This window comes from Hirundo rustica, chromosome Z (genome assembly GCF_015227805.2).
Source record: "Hirundo rustica isolate bHirRus1 chromosome Z, bHirRus1.pri.v3, whole genome shotgun sequence".
Taxonomy (NCBI): domain Eukaryota; kingdom Metazoa; phylum Chordata; class Aves; order Passeriformes; family Hirundinidae; genus Hirundo; species Hirundo rustica.
Window position 1 is genome coordinate 38,393,844 of NC_053488.1, and position 21,272 is coordinate 38,415,115.

General features: G+C 40.6%; 2 protein-coding genes across 2 annotated transcripts in view; both read right to left on the bottom strand.

Moving 5' to 3' along the window:
- Positions 1 to 11,728, bottom strand: part of KIF27 (kinesin family member 27) — a 39,822-nt gene extending 28,094 nt beyond the window's left edge. Inside the window, exons 1-4 of the mRNA XM_040091168.2 lie at positions 11,614 to 11,728; positions 8,925 to 9,321; positions 7,067 to 7,267; positions 4,775 to 5,712 (exon numbers count right to left, since the gene is read on the bottom strand). Coding sequence (XP_039947102.1) covers positions 4,775 to 5,712; positions 7,067 to 7,267; positions 8,925 to 9,261 — 1,476 coding nt within the window. The 5' untranslated portion in view covers positions 9,262 to 9,321; positions 11,614 to 11,728. The remainder of the gene's footprint in view (positions 1 to 4,774; positions 5,713 to 7,066; positions 7,268 to 8,924; positions 9,322 to 11,613) is intronic.
- Positions 11,729 to 12,621: 893 nt separating this feature from the next.
- On the bottom strand, positions 12,622 to 20,595 carry QNG1 (Q-nucleotide N-glycosylase 1). The gene is made up of 4 exons (XM_040091288.2): positions 20,191 to 20,595; positions 18,862 to 19,121; positions 14,635 to 14,830; positions 12,622 to 13,374 (listed from the first exon to the last, which is right to left on the bottom strand). Exons 1-4 carry the CDS (start codon positions 20,525 to 20,527, stop codon positions 13,142 to 13,144), a joined length of 1,026 nt encoding a protein of 341 aa, XP_039947222.1. The 5' UTR covers positions 20,528 to 20,595; the 3' UTR covers positions 12,622 to 13,141.
- Positions 20,596 to 21,272: the final 677 nt, after the last annotated feature.

The following is a 21,272-nucleotide window of genomic DNA, read 5'->3' on the forward strand; positions in this document are numbered from 1 at the left end:
ATCAGATCACACACTGATTTGCCAGGGTTCATAGCCGAGGGCAACAGAAGGGCTGATGCTCTTGCTGCGCCTGTGGAGATGGCCCCACTCCCAAACATCTTCAGACAAGCGAAGATCAGCCACCAGCTTTTTCATCAGAATGCACCTGGCCTAGTTTGCCAGTTACACCTGACTCAGAAAAAGGCTCGGGCAATTGTGTCAATGTGCCCCTCATGCCAGCAACACGCACTCCCAGCCCTGAGTGCAGGAGTGAACCCCAGGGGATTAAATAGCTGTGAGGTGTGGCAGACTGATGTGACACACATCATGTCCTTTGGTAGGCAAAAGTATGTCCACGTATCAGTGGACACCTTTTCTGGAGCTGTCTATGCCTCTGCCCACATGGGGGAGAAGTCTGGTGATGCAATGAAACACCTAATAGAAGCTTTCTCCTTCCTGGGCATCCCCAAATCAATAAAAACTGATAATGGACCCACGTACACATCCAAGGAGTTCAGAAGCTTCCTGCAGCAATGGGGAGTAGAGCACAAAACAGGCATCCCCTACTACCCGACAGGTCAGGCCATCGTGGAAAGGACACACCAGAACATCAAAAGGGTCCTCAGCCAGCAACAACAGGCTATAAAAATAGAAACACCCTCAGTCAGGTTGTCCAAGGCCTTGTTCACATTAAATTTCTTAAACTACAGGCATGAAAATCTTAACCCACCAATTGTGCGCCATTTCAGGGAGAACTGCTAGCTGCAGCTGGAAAGCAAAACCACCAGTGATGTTTAAAGATCCAGCAACCCAGGAGACAAAGAATCCTTACGATCTGGTCACCTGGGGTCGTGGGTATGCCTGCATGTCCACTCCCTCAAGTGTCAGGTAGGTGCCATCCAAGTGGGTGAAACCTTTCATCCCTAAAAGTGCAAAACCACCAGCAGAGACCCCACAAGTAGTCAGCGCTGCCTGGAGAAGGAGAAGGCGTCGAACTCTCTCCTTCTAAATATCCCCTCTTTTCCCTAACAGGTTTTTTTTTTATTCTGGACATTTTTTTTCACATTGTTTACTATCCTTTTTATTTTCTCATCTTTAGGGGTACCTCCCACAGACTGAGTTTTCTTCCTCCTAATTTGATAAAAATGGGGGAGATGTTGCATTGTGTTCTGTTATTTATTTTCATATTGTATTTTATGTTATTTTCACTATAATGGTTTGTTCTGTACTCCCCTGTTCTTCTAAGAAATGTTATGTTCCAAGTTTTGTTCCTGCCCCTCTTCCCTGTCAATCCTCCCATATTCCTCCCAGTCCCCTCCTACAGGCTCTGCCTGTCATTCAATTGCTCCTCCTGGATTCTAGAGAATTTGGGTGAGGACATCGAGTGATAGGGCAGGAACCGAGGAGGTTCCTCCTTTTATGCTCTCATTGATTTCTTTGAATATCCCTCCAACCCTGTTCCACTCCCACATTTTCCCTCATTGGATGTTGGTTTGTCTCCTCCCTTAGCCCCTCCCCTGCATTTAATCCAGGAGCTCACCACCCTGGGGGCTCAGATGGAGAGACTCCCCTAGATTAAGATGTCCCTGGGTGGGACTGTATAAACACCTTGGACTTTTCCCTCCAACTGAGTCTGACTCCTCCCTCTGTCTTCAGCGAGGTCTCTCCCGTGATAAGTGGAAAACCCCCTTAGCTCCTCCTCTGGTTCCCAAAATCCAGAGGAGTGTTCCCTGACTGATTGCAGTGTTAGAGCTAACTTGGGTGGATGGAGCACTGCTCCAAGAAGGACACAGCAACAAAGTATGATGTCACCAAAAAGCAAAAGTTGATGTTTAACACAAAAGCAAATATTATTAAGTGGTTAGACAAAGAAACCTGCAAATAGTTTAGAAACCCAGTCAGCTAAAGGCATGGCAATGGAAAAGGAAATACAGAAGGTTTTGTGAGATCATAGCTGAAGAAATACAGTTTAGGAAATTGCTAAGAGATTAAGAGATGAGACTGTAACTTTGTAATATTAGACAGACTAGCATATTACATACATCGTATTAGATAATATTAGACAAAAGCTGCAAAACTTAGTCCCCTGGGTTATCTCTAAGTTCACAGATATCTTTGAAAATATCTGTATTGTAATTATATCTGTAATGCTTCTGACAGAGTAAAGATTTTGCAGGATTCAAAACAATTTCTGGGTTCACAGGACAACTTCCGAGTTTATGCAACTAAAGTACACATTTCCAAGAGAGGAGAAAGTTCTCTTTCCCTCTTTCTCTTCTTTTGCCTCCAACTAAGTATACTCCCTCACTTCCAAGCCCTCAATCCCAAGGAAAAGTAAAAGAAAGAAAACTTGTCAGTCAAGACAGAAATTATTCAGTAAGTGAAAGTGAAGTGAAAGAACAGAGAAAACAACAGAAGTAATGCAAAGGTAGTTAATTACTGCTAAACCAATCACTCCCTGCCACAAAAGGATAGATTGATGCCCTTTAGCTCCTGCACAAAAAGACAGCTAACATAACTAAATTCCCCTCCTCCCCCTTCCAGTTTCTGACTATGCCATATGATGTGAAGTATCTCTTTGGTTGACTTGGATCATCTGCCTGGTTGTACTCCTGTCCCTGGGTGCACTCACCTATCTATTCACTGGTGTCAGAGTCAGTCAGTCCCCTGATGCTGTGTAAACACTCTGCAGCAAGACCGAAAACACTGGCATTTATCAGACTGTACTAGTCAGAAATGTAAAACATGGCACCCTGCAAGCATTTTTGAAGAAAATTTACTCCATCCCCCTCAGACTTAGTACAACCTCCACTTCATATTCCACACCATTTATGTCATGGTCAAGCCCCACACTATCCAATGCAACATTATTAACCATCCCTCCTTCCCTTCTCATCTTTTGACTTATGCACAGATGTCATTCCCTTAGTCTATAGGCCACTCCAGTAAAATACCCATAAAATGGCCACTGAGTTTATTTAGTCTATGATATGGTTCCATCTGCTTACAGTAACCACTCAAGACAGGAGCTCAGGCTATGCTAAAAGAACTGTTGTATGATGCTACAACAGATGAGCACTGTCCTTCCACGGTGTCAGAGACTGAAATGTTACCACTCGTGGCTCAAGCACTGTCATAACGATTTTTGCCCGTTATGGCTAAACTTTACAGTGAAGCTGTACCAAAAAAACCCACAGTGAATGGGTCTCCTGACTGAAACCCTGAACTGAGTTAAACTCCCTAAGGCTATTCGAGATAAGAAAAGTAACCCTATTAGTCAAGGCATCTCAGGCCTAGGAAGTAATGGATAAAGCTGGGACAGTATTCACAGAAGAGACAAGCCCAGCAGGTTCAGGGTGGAGGCTATAGCCTCAGGCTTATCTGTTGCCAGGTTTGTACAAACTCTCCCTCCACCAGAGGGTGAGGGAGGAGGGTTTTGGGTGCATCTGAAAACCTCTGGTCAGAGGCAGTGCGCTGTGCAGACTAGCTCAGCTGTGGGACCCCAGGGATCAATCACCTTTGATCATGTTCCTGTGTAGCAATCCCAAACAGCTGTTAATCTTATGAACACTAATCAAAGTCAGGATCACAACACATCAGTATGAACAGTCTGATTAGTACCAGATTAGGCTGATGGCCAGTGGTTTTGTCATAGCTCTCCCAAGCAAAGGAAAACAAAGTGATAAAAAGCAAACAAAACAACAAAATTGGAAAATAGTCATTAATGATTCTTGGAGGCTGTTGTACAGCTAGAAAGGAATCAAGCATCTAAATATTCAAGGACACATACAAATCAGCATCCAAAGCAAATATGCAGCTTCATGACCTGCAACAGTCATTCAACATCTAACTAAACAGGTATTAACAGCTAGAAGTTTAATCTAACACATTGTAATCAAATTTATTAGTATCTTGAAAGCCTCGAGCCACAGGCTGAGTTCCAAAGTAGATTGTTGTGGGTTACCCCAGTAGGTAGCTAAGCACACATTGATTCACATCCCCTACCCCCATCTCCTAGGAGGACAGAAGAAGAGCAAAGGGAAAGTGAAAGCAAGAAAATGTGTGAGTCAAGATTGAAACTGATAAGTGATGATGAAGTGGAAGAGAGAAATAAAATAAAACAAAAGAGATGATGCAAAAGCTATTACCCACTTATTCTGGGCAAAATACAGCTAAGCTCCTTAAACGTCCTCCTTTCCCTTTTTTTCCCTGAGCATCACGTTAAGTGGTACAAAATCGCTCTTCGATTAGTTCAGGTCATCTGCTTTGTTGCATGTTTGTGTCTCCAACTGTTCATGCACCCTCCAATATATTTACTGGGGGACACAGCAGAAAAACAGAAGGCCTGTCACTGTACTAAACACCATTCAGCAAGAGCAAAAACATTACTGTGTTATTACCGTTGTATTGGTCACAAAGCTAAAATACAGCACCCTCAGAGATGCTATGCAGAAAACTAACTCCATCCCAGCCAGACCTAGCATACTAGCATAGCTAAAACCAAAAATCTAAGAAATAAAACAGCTCAGCCTCAAAAGTCATCTTGAAACTGACTAGAGAACATAGAACATTACTTCACTTATCTCTGTTGTCACTAATTGTGTATTCAAACATCCATTAATATAAACCTATGTCCCAGTGATTAGCCAAATGAAATGATACAAAATTGTAAATTAAATTTAATTGTCAAATTAAGTACAGGCGACAATTTTATCCATCTTTCAAAACTGAGTTCAAATTTTGGCAGACTGCCTTTTCACTTAGTCATTTAAATAAACAGCTTATAATTAAATACCTGGCATTTCTTTAGTTCCCTCTTCAGCTGAAGAATTGTGATGTGATGTGGTACTGGGCTGGTCTCAGTCCCTGTGTCAGTTTCCTGGATGGTGAGAGCTTCCATCCTTATTTTCTGTACCACAGTGATCCAGCTCTGCAACCTGTCCCGCTGACTTTTTCTTAAGCTAACATCGTCACTCAAATCAATCAGAAAGGGGAAAGCTTCATCTACACAATTTCTGTAACTGAAATATTGAACCTGAAGACGAGTGAGCTGCTCCTCAAGTGAACTGATACGGGTTTTTTCTTCATTTAAGTTGTGTAAGTGCTGATTATTGACCTGCTGGCTCTGCAAAGCTTCCCGAAGCAATCTGATTTCAAGTTCCATTTCATCAATTCGATCTTTTTCTGGCTTGTAATTTACTACTGGTTTATTTCTAATGTTTTTGGCTCTGTTGGCATATTTAAGAGAATTTAAAGATTCATCGAAGTCCAGTGAGGATGGACTTATACATGTTATCATAACAGTCTTGGCATTTCCTCCAAGGGAGTCTTTCAGAATACGAGTGATTTTAGCATCCCTGTATGGAATATGTACACTTTTTCTTTTTGGGTCTCCAAGGGCACTGATGACATTTCCCAAGGCCAAGAGACCACTATTAATCTGAACTGATTCTTTGAAGCGTTCACCAGTATTTCCAGTCTTTGCTACCCTCTCTGATCCTGCCAAATCCACAAAATGAAACTTTGAAGCGATTGATTCCTGTGCAACATCAGTATTTTTCTGGTACTCTGCAGACTGCTTCTGACGAATACTGATGGTAAAAATGGCATGAGATCGACTAGAGTGCTCATTCTTCTGTGTTGTGCCTGTGTGACGAGCTGCATTGCCGCTTTCCAGCAGGCTTATCACTTCATCTGCACATTCTACTTGGAATTCCTTAGCACCGACAATCACTTCAAACACCAAACGAGGAGAAAGCAAGAATTTAATTAATTCTAAACTCTTCAGAAAAAGTTTACAGCAAAAACTATAAAGACATACTAGAGAAACATACAAGCCTGCATTATTTTGAAATCACAGTATATAGCAGACATATACAAACAGAAACAGAAGATACAATATGTGAAAAGCATGAGGTACAACACATCTGAAACATGCAGATATTTAATGTAGGGGTGTATTGTGCCGTAACATTTGAAACTGTATCTTAGACACAAGACACAACTCATTTACCCAGTGCACACTACCTTTACAATTTACAGAGTAGTGCTAGCTATAAAAAGAATGAGCAAAGTCAGCTGAAAGGATATTTTGCCAGTTAAAAAAAAAAAAAGACAAAAACTATAAAGTCTTTAGTAAAAAATTATTCCCAGCCTGTACTAAGAAAAGAATTTCTATTCTGAATAGTGCAGATAGTTGGGCCTTTGGGACAAGTTAGATTACTATTTAATAAAATGTAAGTGTACTTCTACCAAGTGATCTTACTAACCATATTTTTTATCATATTCTTCTTTTAATGAGAGATGGAAAAATGTCCTAGCACAATTTACTGAAACTGACTCTAACTGTACTGAAGGAAAAAAATTAAAATATATTGTGGGATCCTTTTAAAGCAATGATATTGTCTGCAATATTTGTGCTAAACTAGTGCTTTCTCCCACCTACAGACAAAAAGCTCACAACAGCTTAATAAAACAGTATAATAATACTAGAGTAAACACAGCAATTAGAATATAAAGAAAAAAATAAAGCCAAAGTTAAAACAAATTAGATACTTTCAGAATAAAATACCTCTGATGTGGATTCTTCTAGCATTTTCATGAGGTGAACGGGATACCTATAGGGCAAGTGTTAATCTCAAAGCCTCTAAAAAGATCTACTACCCCTCCTCTTAATGAAGTGGTCTCTTCCACTCATTTAGTTGTAAAAGGGGAGCAGCTATTTACCGTATAATTGACTTAAAAATTGTAATTTTGAAGGAAGAAGCAATGGTTTAATTTTAAAATATTTATTTAAATGAAGAATCATGTATGATTTTTTTTTCTACACAGAACTTGCAAAAACAATAATTGTGTATTTACTTGCCAATTTGTTGCCATTTCCATCCATATAGTAGAACATCTATATAGCTCACAGGCATCTAAACCCCAAACTGTTTCCAAACAGCTAAAATGAGTTTACATTCTGAAACTTTTAACTTTTTTTTTTCCTTTTATTCATTAGTAGTGAATAGGCACTTTCAAGAGGAAGCAAGAATAATTTGGACACAAACTGAAACCCAAAACACCAAGAGAGCTGGAATACTACCTGTATTTCCTTTCTCATCTTCTCGGATATGTAGTTCTTTTACAGAGGTCTCCAAATCCAACAAATCTCGAAGTTCTTCCTTGTAGACTTCTATATAGGATACCTTCACACAGAAGTTAATATTACGATGTTCAGAAATATGATTAAATAATTCCTGAATAGCCCGTGGGATTATGCCCCTTTCATCCACTGCAATTGATGCTAAAATATAAGCACAAATGTCAAAGAGACTTGCAGTCATTCTGCCACATAAATTAATAAATTACGAAGACTGAAATTTGTGATACTTAGTACACAACACACTAAGGAATCTGAATAGCTCATTCTTCATAAGAATTTTTGTAAATTTTTTGTGTATGTGTCAGAATTGTTGTTTGCATCCAGTACTAGGATTCAAATTTAAGTTCTAAATTACATAATTTTATAGTCATAAAAGTTATGAAAAATATGGATTCTGCTTTGAAACTATACTCCTCAGAGTACAAATTTCTCCATTCCTCCTCAGTATGGTTAGCAATGACATCTCAAGGGTCTGAGAAACAATAAACTCTAGTTATATAAAGCAAAATCATTAGTAACTTATTGAGACAAGATTTATGACCAACATTAACAGTAATTTCCTATTTTTTCATAGACATAGAACACTGGTGGCAAACTCTACTTTTTTCCTTAATATTCAACAGAGGACAATGCTTCCATTAAATAACTACTAGTGAAGGGAATAGAAGCGAAACTCTAACAATAAGCAGAAGAGGCTAATGGTATGAGGTTCAACAAAGCTAAGTGGGTGGTCCTGCCCTTGAGTCACAACAGTCCCTTAAGCACTACAGTTTGCGTGGGGGCAGAGTGGCTGGGAAGTACTCACTGGGAAAGGACCTGGGGTTGCTGGCTGACAGCAGCTGAACATGAGCCAGCTGTGCTCAGGTGGCCAAGAAGGCCAGTGGCACCCTGGCTTGTGTCAGCAATAGTTTGGCCAGCAGGAGCAGGGTAGTGACTGTCCTCCTGTGCTGGGTACTGGTGAGGCCACGCCTCGAATGCTGTGTTCAGATCTGGGCCCGTCACTGTAAGAAAGACATGGGGTGCTGGAGTGTGTCCAGACAAGGGCCAGAGAGCTGGTGAAGGATCTGGAGCACAGCTGCTGTGACGAGCGGCTGAGGGAGCTGGGGGTGTTTAGCCTGGAGGAAAGAAGGCTCAGGATAGACCATATTGCTCTCTACTACCACCTGACCTCCTGACCACCTGAGGGTGTAACCTCCTGAGAGGAGAGGAGGTGGGGCTCAGTCTCCTCTCCCAGGTAAAAGTGACAGGACAAGAAGAAATTACCTCAGGTTGCACCTAGGGAGGTTTAGATTGTATATTATGAAAAATTTCTTCACTGGTGGTTAACCAGTGGAATGGGCTTAGTTCTGGACCTGGAAATGCAGGATTGATGGTTGGACTTCATGATTTATTAGGTCTTTTCCAACTTAAACAATTCTGTGAGCCTATGATTCTAAATAAAATGAAGACTCTACCAAGATATTTACAATACTCTATATCCATTTGGAAGAATTAGATCATAAATTTCCTTGATGTCTCAGAAAATTCCCTCAAAAGCCCTCAAAAAGCAAACAAATCCAAAACAGAATGAGCAAGAATACAATTAAATGCCTGATTTTCAAACTTCTGGAAGTTTTGGGGTTTTTTTACAACAGGTTTTTTCCTTGGTCCTTAAAATTCTGCAGCATCATCTGCTATGTAATAAATATTTAACTTGCATAAATGCACCCTTTATTGACTAAACAAACAAACAAACAAACAAAACCCCCAAAGACAAAGCAAAACAAAACAAAAAACCAAAAACTTTTCTATAACTTACCAGTGTGGTCACCACCGATGGTGTAAGTCTTCCCAGAACCAGTTTGTCCATATGCAAACACTGTAGCATTGTATCCTTCAGTCAGAGACACTAGAAGAGGCTCAACGCAAACAGCATAAACTTCTTCTTGGGTTGAGTTTTTGCCAAATACAAAATCAAAAGTGAAGACATGGTCCTTTCCAATGATAACTTGTTTAGCATTTGGGACTAATCTGACGCACACTTGGTGGTTATGAAGTATTTCTTTGGAAAGCAGAGGTCTGACTCGGACTGCAACCTTAACTGGGATCTCTTCCATGCCAGACTCCACCCTTGTGCTTCCCACCTCAATATTCATATAGTCAAGAAGAAATCTGTTGCCATGGCTCTGGTTGACCTCACTCACAGCTGTCTGCAACTAAGAAAAAAAGGTTTCCATGTTATGTAATATAAAAGAATGAATCTCCTGAAGTGGAAAGTGGAGATTTTCTAAGGAAAATTTAAGTACCATTACAATCTTGAAAAGTAACTGATATAAATGCAGCTCTATTAATAACTATATGTGAAAAGTGCATATTATATGGCTCTACACAAGATATGTACTGTATGTATTATGTTGTATTGATTGTTAATGTTGTATTAATATTTTGATAGTATGGTAAATGTAGTTTTGTAGTTAAAATGTAGTTTTTATATACTAACCACAGGAAAACGTAAATCTTTCAGAGAAAAAAAAATTTACTACTTCCTTATCAGAAGAGACCAACTTCTCCTGCCTTGCTCAGCCTTGAAGACGCCATAGAGATTAAAGGAAAAAAGTGATACTAACCAGAGGGAGTTCTTTGTTTAAATGGAATTTATGCATCATGTATGAAATGTATGAATATTCAACAGGCTATTGCTTTTAAGAGATAATCCTCTGTTAACAGGGGTTCTTCTTCGGAGCTTTTTGCTTAGGGAGGCACCCAGACGTCTGTAACTCTGTTTTTATTGTCTCGTATTGTCCTAACCCTAATTGTTCAATTTTTTACTCTAATTCTATTTTTATAACCATCTTATTTACTATTAAACTTTCAAAATTTTAAAAACAAGTTTTTAATGCCAACAAGATTGGCGTTTTTCACACTATATAATCAAAAAATAAATGTTGTCCCTATTAATTTGCAAGACAGCAGATTTAAGTCTGAAAGTTGCCTAATTTCCTATTTGAATATAACACAGTCATACAAAGCAACAATATCGTAAGAGCTTCTTATTAAACACTGTTGATAAAGCAAAGGCTTACAATGGACCCTTTCCTGTTCCTGCATTGATATTGCATAGGCAACACAAATCAGTCATGCAAAACTTTTTTCTCCAAAAGTTGTATATACATACGTTTCAATACCCTCTCCCATTTACCAAGCACCAAACACTTCAATAAGCACAAAGAAGTACAGTTTCAAATGTATCTATTTATTAAATGTAAAGCATTCCTCTGATTTTGATCTGAAACTTTAAACACAACTGTAGCAGGATTTTTGGAGACAGACACAGAGAGGCTTGAGAGTGCTGGGGAAGTTCTGTTGTTCTAGCACTGTCAAGGACGATGAGCCTGAGAACCAGGACACTGAGCCTGAGAACCAGCTTTTTCCCTCAACAAAGTGTAAACAGGTAACTGCAAAGGAATGCTTATGCAGATAACACTAGCCAATGACATGTAGTAAAATGCCGCGTGAACAGCTTACGCACAAGAATGATACATGTATAAAAGAACCCTCAATAAAATGAGCATTCACCACTACTTCTGTGAAGAAAGTGTTTGACTCTGGCTGTTCCCCGTGGTCTTCAAAAATCACCTTTACACAACTGTAATTATTTTTTAGTAATTATAATTTTAGCATACATGGTTCCTTATACTGCCTGGTGCGTACTCATTCTTACAGCATAAGCATTGCACAGTAGCACACTTGTAAATATTAAGGAATTGCCTTTCTTTACAGCTGTTTTTCACTAGAATTTAAAAATCTGCATGGGATTCCACACACATCTTTTCTGTTATTGTTGCTAATTCTGAAAAGCTTTGTCATGCAAGGTAAAGTTTGCTGAACCTCCTGCTCTCACACACATTGTCTTCAAGAAAGCGGTATTACTGAACTGCCAGAAATCAGCTAAGCCCCCAAAATTCATGATTGTTGAAAACTAATAGCTTAAAACAGTGTTTCTCACAGCTGCAGAGAAGAGCTTTTGCATCTAATTTTATTCCTCTTATTTTGAAGACTTGGCTATTATTCACACCTGAAGCTTGAAAACAGAAAAGCTGAGAATTAAGAAGCAAAGCCTGAGAATGAGCTCAAACTTGTATCAAAAGGGACATTGCAATCAGAAACAGTTGCATAAACTTACTAATGAAACCACATTGTGATTAAAAACACATTTTGATTGATAACTGAGATAAGTTACCTGGGTGCATTATTTTTTAACCCCTCTGCTGTGCTGCTTTAAGTGCCGACATTTCCTACTCTCTTTTTCAAGTTATACAATACACAAACAAACAAATTAACGAACCATGTCCCAGGCGTGGGAGGGGGGAAGCCCTATTTCTTAAGAATCTATTTTGTAAAAGAATGTGGGAATATGGAATATTCCCAATAAGTCAAGGCTAGACAGATGCTTCGGTGTCGACGCCCGAGGCTGCCATAAGGCACACAGAGGCAGACATACTGGCAACCTTTTCGCTTGCAGCGATGTTGTGAGGGCGGCCCAGCAGATTTTCCGTGTTTGCAGCGTCTCCAAACCTGAGGAGTAGCCGGGATCGTATCCCTCGTGAGTGCCGGGAGCCGCTGGGGCCGTGGAGGCCGCTGGGGCCGTGGAGGCCGCCGTGCCGTGCCCCGCTGCCGCAGGGTGCCGCGGGCCCCGGCCGGGGCGAGGGCAGGAGCGAGGGCAGGAGCCGGCGGCGGCGGGCGCGGCGCCGGTCGCCGTTGGCGGCCCCTCGCTAGGCAACGGCCGCCGCGCCCGCCGCCGGCCCGCGCGCACAGCGCCCCCAGCGGCGGGACGAGCGCGGGCGGGGCGCGGCCTGCGGGCTTCCGGCCCTGCTTCCCGCCCTGCCCGGGTTCCGGCCCCTGCGTCCGGGAAGGACAGTGAGGCGCTGGAGCGTGTCCAGAGAAGCGCAACGGAGCTGCGCAAGGGTCTGCAGCAAGGGTCTTGTGAGGAGTGGCTGAAGGAGCTGCGGGTGTTTAGCGGAGGAGGCTCAGGAGGACCTTACTGCTCTCTACAACTGCCCCAAAGGAAGGAGTAGCAAGATGGCGTTCAGCCTCTTCTCACAGGCAACAGGTGCCAATATGAAAGGAAATAGCCTCAGGCTTTGATAGGGAATGCTCAGGTCAGACATCACGAAAAATTTCTTCACAGAAAGGATGATTAAATGTTGGAACAGGCTGCCCAGTCAGGTGGTGGAGTCACAGCTCCTGGAGGCATTTAAGGAAAGACTGGATGTGGCACTCAGCACCATGGTCTTGGGACAAGGTGGTGTTGAATCACAGGTTGCACTCACTCAGTGCCATGGTCTAGTAGACAAAGTCATGTTTGGTCACAAGTTGGACTTGATCTCAGAGACCTTTTCGAACCTAAATGATTCTGTGATCTCTCCCTTCCCTTCCTACCTACCCACCTCCCTCCCTGCGTGGACTGAGCTTCCCCATCCCACCCCTAGCAGTAAAAACACGAACAGACCCCCATGGCACGTCTGTCATCGCACTGTTTATTGGACAAATTTTATTGGACATCGCACTGTTTATTGGTTACACTTCCATCTGTGAGCAGTAAAGCATCTGCCAAGCACCTGCCACCTCCGTGCAGGTGCGAGAGGGGGATGGTAAGGAGCACAGAGGGGTTGAGGAGCAAGGTACACCACCAGATCTGCACGCACACCAGGTTATGCATACAGGCAGCCATGTACACCAACACAAAGGTCAAAGAGCAGGAGTAACATACCCTACCTTATCACGGGTTGCCCACAATTAATTCCAATTAATTAATAATTAATAATGGGTTGCAGTTAATTCCAGTCAGGGTAAGCAAAGGATTAAAAGAAAAGGCAATGAAACAATGGGGGGAAAAAAAGGCACGTCGTTACTAAATCAAGAGAAAATAAGCATTTGATTTAACAGTTCCAAATCAGTGCATGATAAACCACCATATGAAAAGCAAAACTGCAGTTCAAAAGATAAGGCAGCAATAAAAGAGCTATCAGACTGGACTTAGTAATATATACACCTTACTCGGTGGAACGGGATATCTTTCATATCTTCCCTGTGATCCCGGGCATAGTCCCAAAGATAATAATCAAGTAAAACCGCATTGATCTTTCCATGCATGTCCTGACCCTTCTTCTGATAGAGCTCTTGCAGGTGCTTACAAATCAATTCACAACACCAAATAGAACAGCCACGGATCTCTACTTCTTCTTTGTCTCCTGACTGGAAAAGTTTTCCTACAGACACAAGAGACAGCAATCCATTTATATCGAACAGACTGAAGGCCAAGGATTGTCTAAATTTGCTGGTTTTTTTCTCCTTCCCATTTATTCTGTTGTAGGATTCCAGTTCTCATGACTTACCCTGCAACTGTTAACAATGTTGCTATATATTTTCTAATGGTAACTTTAATTTTACCATATTGCACTTAGAAGCTTCCCTCCCATTCAATTCAAACAGTATCCTGTATTCTAAAGAACTGCTTTAGGAGCAGGGTATAATGCAAATCATATGATCATTTCTTTGCTTGTGAACACAAAAAAGGTAGTCTTTTATTACAGTATACTTTTTAGTATATAATTATTATACTTCATAGTATATTTTCTGACAGGATGACTGAAGTCTAAGATTTTAATGTTAAAAACAAACAGTCCCCCCAAAGAACTGACTGTAAAGAGAAAACAGTGGTATTATTAAATGGGAATGTTCTCAGGATTCATGGAAGGATAAAATGTCTGTGAGGTCTATTTAATATGTAGACATGCGTAAGACATAAACACATGCACGGCAATTCTTTTAAAATTCATGGGTGACTGCGTTAATCTGTTTATCTTCTTGAGTATTTCTAAAATTGCATAATAGCAGCTCTACATCTAAATACAGTCATTTTACAGGGAGAGAGAGACTGGCTTATTTTTATTCACTAAAATTCATGCTTAGTAAATACTGGGAAGATGAAACCATGCTTAAAAAATGAGATGCTAGTCATATGCAATTAACTTCATTTAAAGCAATATTTTTAAATGGATGCTTATAATATTACTTTGCTTATTAACTAGCAATTTAGTACAAATAAAGAAGTCCCATGCTTTTTACATTATATTTGAAATGACAAAATCATTGTTTCCTTTATGTAAACCTCAAAAATCATAACTATTCTCATGCTGAAAAATGGTTTTGCAACAGCAGCTTTTTAGAAACTCATTTAGAAACTGAAATTATACTTGAATCTTTTAATCCCTCCCTTATCAATGTTTAATCCACAAAAGAGTTAGTTAGGTCTTTCTAAAAAAGTAACTTAAAGATCTCACTCAAGATCATGGTTAGAGAAAAAGTTCCTTCCTGCTACCTCATCACCATGTAAGAAATCCTTGTTCCCTGGAGGAAAAAAATTGACACACAACCCTTACATGGACAACATATTACATATTACAACTAGTCTTAGTCTACAATATCAGGCGGTAAGATAACCTGATATTAGCAAGGACAGAACAAACCTTCACGTAGTTTCTTCATTAATTCTTCAGAATACTTCATTGCTTTTAAGTGAACAAGAACTTGTGGAATCCTGTAGTCAGCAAATATTGTCAAACTCGAAATATCATCAAAAGAGCCATCTCCTTTGCCTTCTAAAACACTCCATGTGTCAGCCACAAGTATTTGTGCCCGTTTGTAGAAAGACACCTTCTTTTTCTGAAGAAAGAAATTTACTGATTACTTAAGTGCCTGATCAATAAATATAGCAAATAAGACATTAAGCATATCATATTGTTAAGCAAACATTAGTTAACTAGAACAGAATAAAACTGCAACACTCTTAAATATCTTAAAATCTAAACAATATCAAACCACAAACATGGATTATGTGGAATGCTCATAAATAAACTGAAATAAAATAATAACATAATAAAAATTATTGCAGAAAACAAAAATTGTTTAGAATATGCCTAGATCTCAGAACACATTCATAGCTGTTTAGTACCACTTGGAAAACACTGTAGTTGAACGTCCAGAAACACTAATTTTCAGAAACCCTACAGGATATCCAACTTTTTAATTTGACAAGAGAATCATAACAGGCATGTATTGTACTAGACAATTAATACATTTTGTTAATCCATTTATCTGTACTGCTAAAGAATTCTTGAATGATATTCCCCAAAAACACTGAGAAGTTCAACTACATTTCAAAGAACAACTTCTGCAAACATCATCAAAACTCCTACCCTTCTCTGTGCCTCTTTCTATACTTCATATAGATGCACAAAATTACTTCTAGAGAACACACGTGATTTTGTATATTAAACAACAAACCACCAAGTTAAACATCACACAAGAAGTGGTAACAAGAAGAAAATAATTAACAGACCAAATTTTATCATACTTCCTACTGTCCCAAAGCAAAGGTGTTATTCTTTCATAGCATTAAGAATTTTCCAGTAGTAAAGAATTGATTTGTCTCTAGCACCGCACCATTTCACACGAACACAGGAAGGCAGAATTAAAATAGAACTTTTCATTTCATGCTGCAGTTTAATTAGGAAAAAAAATATTGTCTGGGACTCATCACTGAGCAGATAAATTTATAATTTCATTGTTTTAATTGTTAACTTTTATGCGGCACAGAGCTTATTAAGTTTATACAAAAATCTCAATATGAAAAAGACTATGAAGCATTTTGAGTAAATTTTCCCACTATTTATCAGACAGCAAGGAAAGTACTAGGTGGATGATACTACATGTCAAAAAGGAAGAACTTAAGAACTTTTCTACTGTGCAAATGACTGCACTAGCACAAATTTGTCTAGAGAGATTGTGCAGTCTACCTCATGGAATATTCTCAAGAACTGTCTGCACACAATCTGGTACCATGTGCTCTGGGATGATCCTGCTCGAGGCTGGACCCTCTTATGGTATAGTCCCTCAAACCCTTACTCAGTCTCTGATTCTGCCTGTGAAAGACAGTAAAGATTGTACAATTTATCGAAAAATGGAACTTTTTTCAACATGGCAATAGAACATACTTTTTTTTTTTCTGAACAGGAATTAATACTACATACAGGAACATTTGCATCTTCTCTGCAGTACAATATGGTAATAATAAGGAATATATCTAATTATGACCTACTGACATTAAAAGAAAGGAGCATTGTGTTAGCAAAGAGCAAAATGTGATAGCACAGGCATTAAAAAAAAAGCAAAAAACAGGATCATGAGAATTTTATAACCTCAGTCCCAGATGATGGATGGTAAGTAAAAGATGAATACATGCAATATATGGGAAGATCAAAAAGGACTCCACTAAGTCTCAGTCAGAACACAAAAACCCTGATATGTGAGCACAATATAGTTGAGAACTTCAATTGCTGTTGGAAATCAAATGCAGCACAGCATTGTAAATATGAATTATCCACCAAGGAGAAAAAAATGTTTTGGAGATTTTGGTTTTGGTTTGCATTTTCTTTTCCAGAAAAACTAACACTGGCAATTTCTGTGATTACATGTGTAACTATTAATAGTATTTTGCCTATGTATTCAGAAAAACATACAGTCAAATAATTGTGCTAATTTTAGAAGCTTCCCTAGAAGGTCAGCTGCAGCAGTCTGTGATAGTATGATTCTAATGTAGGACTTATCTTATAATCATATGTATTTCTCCTTTGGAGCGTTATTGAAAAGCAATGTTTTGCTGTTGGATATTTCACCATCATTCCAGTTTCCTCCTAACCCTTTAGAAATCTTAAATGTGAGAGCACAACCTGCTGCCATAAAAATAATGTGATCCATATCACCACCTTCAAAATACACATCTTGCTTAGTGAAAGCAGAAAAGAAGCTTCCATATCCATGCAACAGGCTTTATTACTAAGTCAGTGCTTAGGGTCTGGGATCATTTTTGGAATACCTTTTCATTCTGTACACTGCTGCTACTTTTAAGAAGGCTTGCATTCTAAACCACTCATCATCATCATCTCATTAAAGATATAACGTCAATGAGTACAGTCACTATAACGATAAGAAAATATCACTTTACTTAGAAAATATTCCCTTTTTGATCCTAAAAATTGCCAAAATATTACTTTATACGTAAAAAAAACCCAAATAAACAAAACCAGATGCTTGAAAGATTAATTCAAAAGAACCTCTGATTTTTTATGTAAATATATTTTGCCTCACAGCAGAAGACAAAGGAAAATAAATGACACCTCCTACTGAAGGGCAATAAATGCAACAGATTCAAAGCTTCAGTGACTGGTATTCCAAGAAGTTGAAAAGACTGCACAGACTAATAGTATAGGCTGTACTGTCACTAACACAAAGTCTTCTGGATTTAATGATGTAACAGCTGAGTACTACTGCATATGCAACTGAGCACAAGAGCTGCTATGCAAGTCACAGGTGGTAAATGAAAAGCATGCTTGTATAGCTGAAAACTGGGAGACAAAAAAAACCCCAGATGATCACTGTTTAATTCCCATCAGTTTCTTTCAGTAAAAGCTTCAGTATACTATCAACATCTGTTAAAGTGTAAGTTACTTCTAATCTGTAGTCATTTGAGTAAAGCCTGTTGAATCAACAGGCATTAAAGGGTGGAGTCCCAGTAGCCATGCATTAATTCTACCAGAGTTTCACTTCCTTCATTAGCTGCAGAGAGCCTCAAGGTAAAAGAAAAAGATGGTGGGAGGAGGTTTGTCAGCAATTCAAGGGAAGCGGAGATGTTGGGGGTTAAGTTTTCCTGCGGAATTTTTCCCCCCCAATAAGTTAGTTGCTAGGAGACTAAATACTGATGCTTAAAGGGTACTTGACCCACACAAAAGGTAGTAGATCACTTAGTTCAGGGGGGAGGGAAAGGCTGGGGTGGGGCGGGAGGGAGGAGGGGGGCTCCGGGAGCTGAGGGTGTTTTTTTTGCTTCTGCTCTCGGTTTTCTGGAGAGGACAGTGGGGCAACTGCTGACTGCGTGAGGAGTCCACTGTTAATGGAGGGTCCGGTCCAGGGAATTCTATCATCTGCCGAAGCACCCAAGAATTCGGAGCTCTTCGCCCGCACTGCTGGAGCTGGGTCAGCCCGGGTCCAGCCGCCGCGGCTTCTTCAGCACTGCTCACTTTGCCTGCCGGGACACCCCCTGCCTCCCGGGACACCCCACCGTTTCCAGCCATCAGCCCGGAGTTTCCACCGTTTCGGTTTGGTGCTCTTGGGGTCCCGAGAGATCAGACTGCCCCGGGCTTGTAAGACAAAGCCCCTTGGGGTTCTTGGTTCTGTTTATTATTATTATTATTATTATTACTGTTGTTGTTTGTTTGTCCTGTTATATTTACTAGTAAAGGACTGTTATTCCTTTCCCCATAGCTCTGACTGAAAAGGTTTTTTTTAATCTTCCAAATTATAATAACACGGAGGGAAGGGATTGGAATGCCTCTCCCTAGCAGATACCAGTCTTTTCAAAGCAAGACAGGGAAAAAAAAGGGAAAAAGGATTTTCCCATTTTTCAGGCAGGAATTATCTGAAATACTATCCATTTTTAAGGAGTACAAAGGAGGTATGATCTAATTGGGAACTCAGAGTACACCAAAGTAAATTACAGTAAAGTGATGAAGAGACAGCATATGAAAAAAAAAGATGGGAAAAAGAAAGTAATTCTTGTCCTGACTAGTTGTGGACTATCAAAACTCTTTTACTGTTAATATATAGTAGGATTTTTTTTCAGAGCTTTAGAATTAGCTTACCTCAAATACAGCTTCATCTCTGTAAGAAGGAAAATTTTCCAGTACAAGACGTAGCAGTTTCTGAGCACTCTTTTCACTCATTTTAACACAGGTGAGGAAAGACCCACCAAACTTCTCTAACAGAATTATTCCACTTTCGTTCAGCACCCGATGTCTTTCTTCAATCAAAGGCAAAGGCACTTCTGTGTCAGAGCGAAATACATGCCTAACTTGGTCAAGCGTCATGGTGGCAAAATAGGATGCACTGGTGATAGGTATTCCTTAAGAAAAGTGAAAACAAGGTATTTAGGCTGTCACATAAAATAACATACAGATCTAATACAGTGGACTGCTAAAGGAAAACAGTTCCATAGGAAGATCTAAGAAGTCCATCAGCTCTTAAATCCATCTGTTTTCAGCGATAACCGATAACCGCACCCACAGAGCTACTCACAACTAAATTTTTGCGTGCACACAATATTTTTCTTCTACAGCAAATTTCCAACACACAACCATGGAACCGTTGATACTTTTTGTATGTAATTTTCCCCAGCTGCTTAGTCTTCGTATTTGAAGTGTGATATTTAATAGCACTTACATTACATTACTTGGCAAATATAGTCAGTATATAACTAGTTTAGTCAGAATAGGCCTGTTTTCCCATGGATCCTAATCATGCTGTGCATTCATAAAAAGTGACTTAAAGCTAATAACCGTCTTAATTTACAAATAAGTATGCAGAAAATTAATTAAAACTTTCATCTATACCGACTAACAGTTGGGTTTGTTGGGTTTTGTTTGTTTGTTTGTTGTTGGTTTTTTGGTTTGGTTTTTTTTTTCTTCCTGAGAACAGCAAAAAGGTTGAGTGCTAAAGTACTGGGTTTAAATATGAAACTTTAAAATACTGGTTTAAAATATGGTTTGAGGGGCATATACCCATGTGTATTTTCACTCTTATTTTAGGTGCTTTGGTATTGGATTAGTCCAGAGGATTATTGCTTTATGCCTCATTTTTTCACTTGCCATGGGAATACACAACTTATTTTAAGAATACATACGAAATAGCCCAAGTCACGAACAGCTGACGACTGGCAATCCCTAAAGTCTTTCGAACGTAAGAGATAACCCAGTTGGAGCCACGAGTTAGGTAGTTTAAGTACAAAGGTATTTCGAAAGCACTTCCAGTTCCTTCCCCAAGCTCTAAGGGACGCCTGTACATTACAGAACTACTGACACAGGGAGCAGCAGTTCCCAAGAGCGCGTCCCACTTCCACGGCGTCGCCTTTAATACGCGACGCTCGGCCTCCGACGGCCCTCACCCGCGGACCCGCTTCCCCGGCGCCCACTGACCGTCGTCCAGGGCCCTGTTGACGGCGGCGCACAACGACCAGTAGCCGCTGTAGGTTTTATTCTTGTACTTCACAAGATACTTGCGCTCCTCCTGCTCGGACCAGAAGGAGAAGTTGAGGGTGTCCACCAGGAACACCCAGTCTACAGCCTCCTTGTCGGCGGTCCGGGGGTTCAGCTCGTGGAGGCTTTTCCATCCCGCCAGCCCGAACTCAGCCGCCGAGGCTTTGTCGAACAGGCTCTCCGCCACCCGCCGCGCCCCCTCCTTGTCCACGGAGACATCTTTGCTATGCTCGGCTATGAACCTGGCGGACTCCAGGGGGGACGGGAACGCCTCCATCCTTGGCAGGAAACACGCACGCCGGGGCCAGCCTAGAGCTCTGCCGCGCCTTCCGCGGAGCGCCCAAGAAAAACGACGGAGGCTGCCCCGCCCCCGACACCGCCCCGCCGCTGCGCGCAGCCGCGGCCGGCGACGGGGCGAGCACAGAACCCTGGCCCGGGGGGTGCCTGGGCCGGTACGTTCGTATTGAGTCACCCCATCAAATCCTGCCTGGCTGGAGCAGTGGGCAGACTCAACTTCTCGGCGACGAAGCTCTCCAGAAGATTCCCATCAATGAGGAAAAAAAGAGATTAAAACAAACAAACAAAAACACCTGACCAAGGAACAAACAAAAACCCAAAATATGCACGTTCAATTGTTGAGCTCTTTTCCTCAATCAAAACAGAAAAGAACCAAATGAAAGACCGTCAACAACCCCTTTCGTATCCATGAAGTTGGAAACAGAAGAGAAATTCAGCACTTGATTTAGTTCACTTGCATTCTGCCCAAAACCTTAGGCTCGACTGCAGCCTTCTGGAATTTAGGTACTCTGTACCAAGATAGCTGCCGTCCAACCGACTAAAGAGTGATAGCATTTCTTTCTACAGAATTCACCACTGCTCTGCCAAGGGAGCCAGCCTTATGCATAATGTTTCAAGGCTCCTTGCCTTTCCCATGCCACTTCAAGAGTAGCTGCCAAGGCCACGTTCATGTGCCACAAATCATGGGAGGGGATGGAACACAACAAACCAGCCAACAAAGAAAA

Bases quoted from the DNA above. Each gene is read 5' to 3' on its own strand.
- QNG1 (XM_040091288.2), bottom strand. From the start codon at position 20,527: ATGGAGGCGTTCCCGTCCCCCCTGGAGTCCGCCAGGTTCATAGCCGAG. The intron at 19,122-20,190 runs GTCAGTGGGCGC...ACTTTTCTTAAG, and splicing joins CAACAGGGCCCTGGACGACG to GAATACCTATCACCAGTGCA. The intron at 13,375-14,634 runs GTTTGTTCTGTC...TTGTGTCTGTAG, and splicing joins AATGAAGAAACTACGTGAAG to GAAAACTTTTCCAGTCAGGA.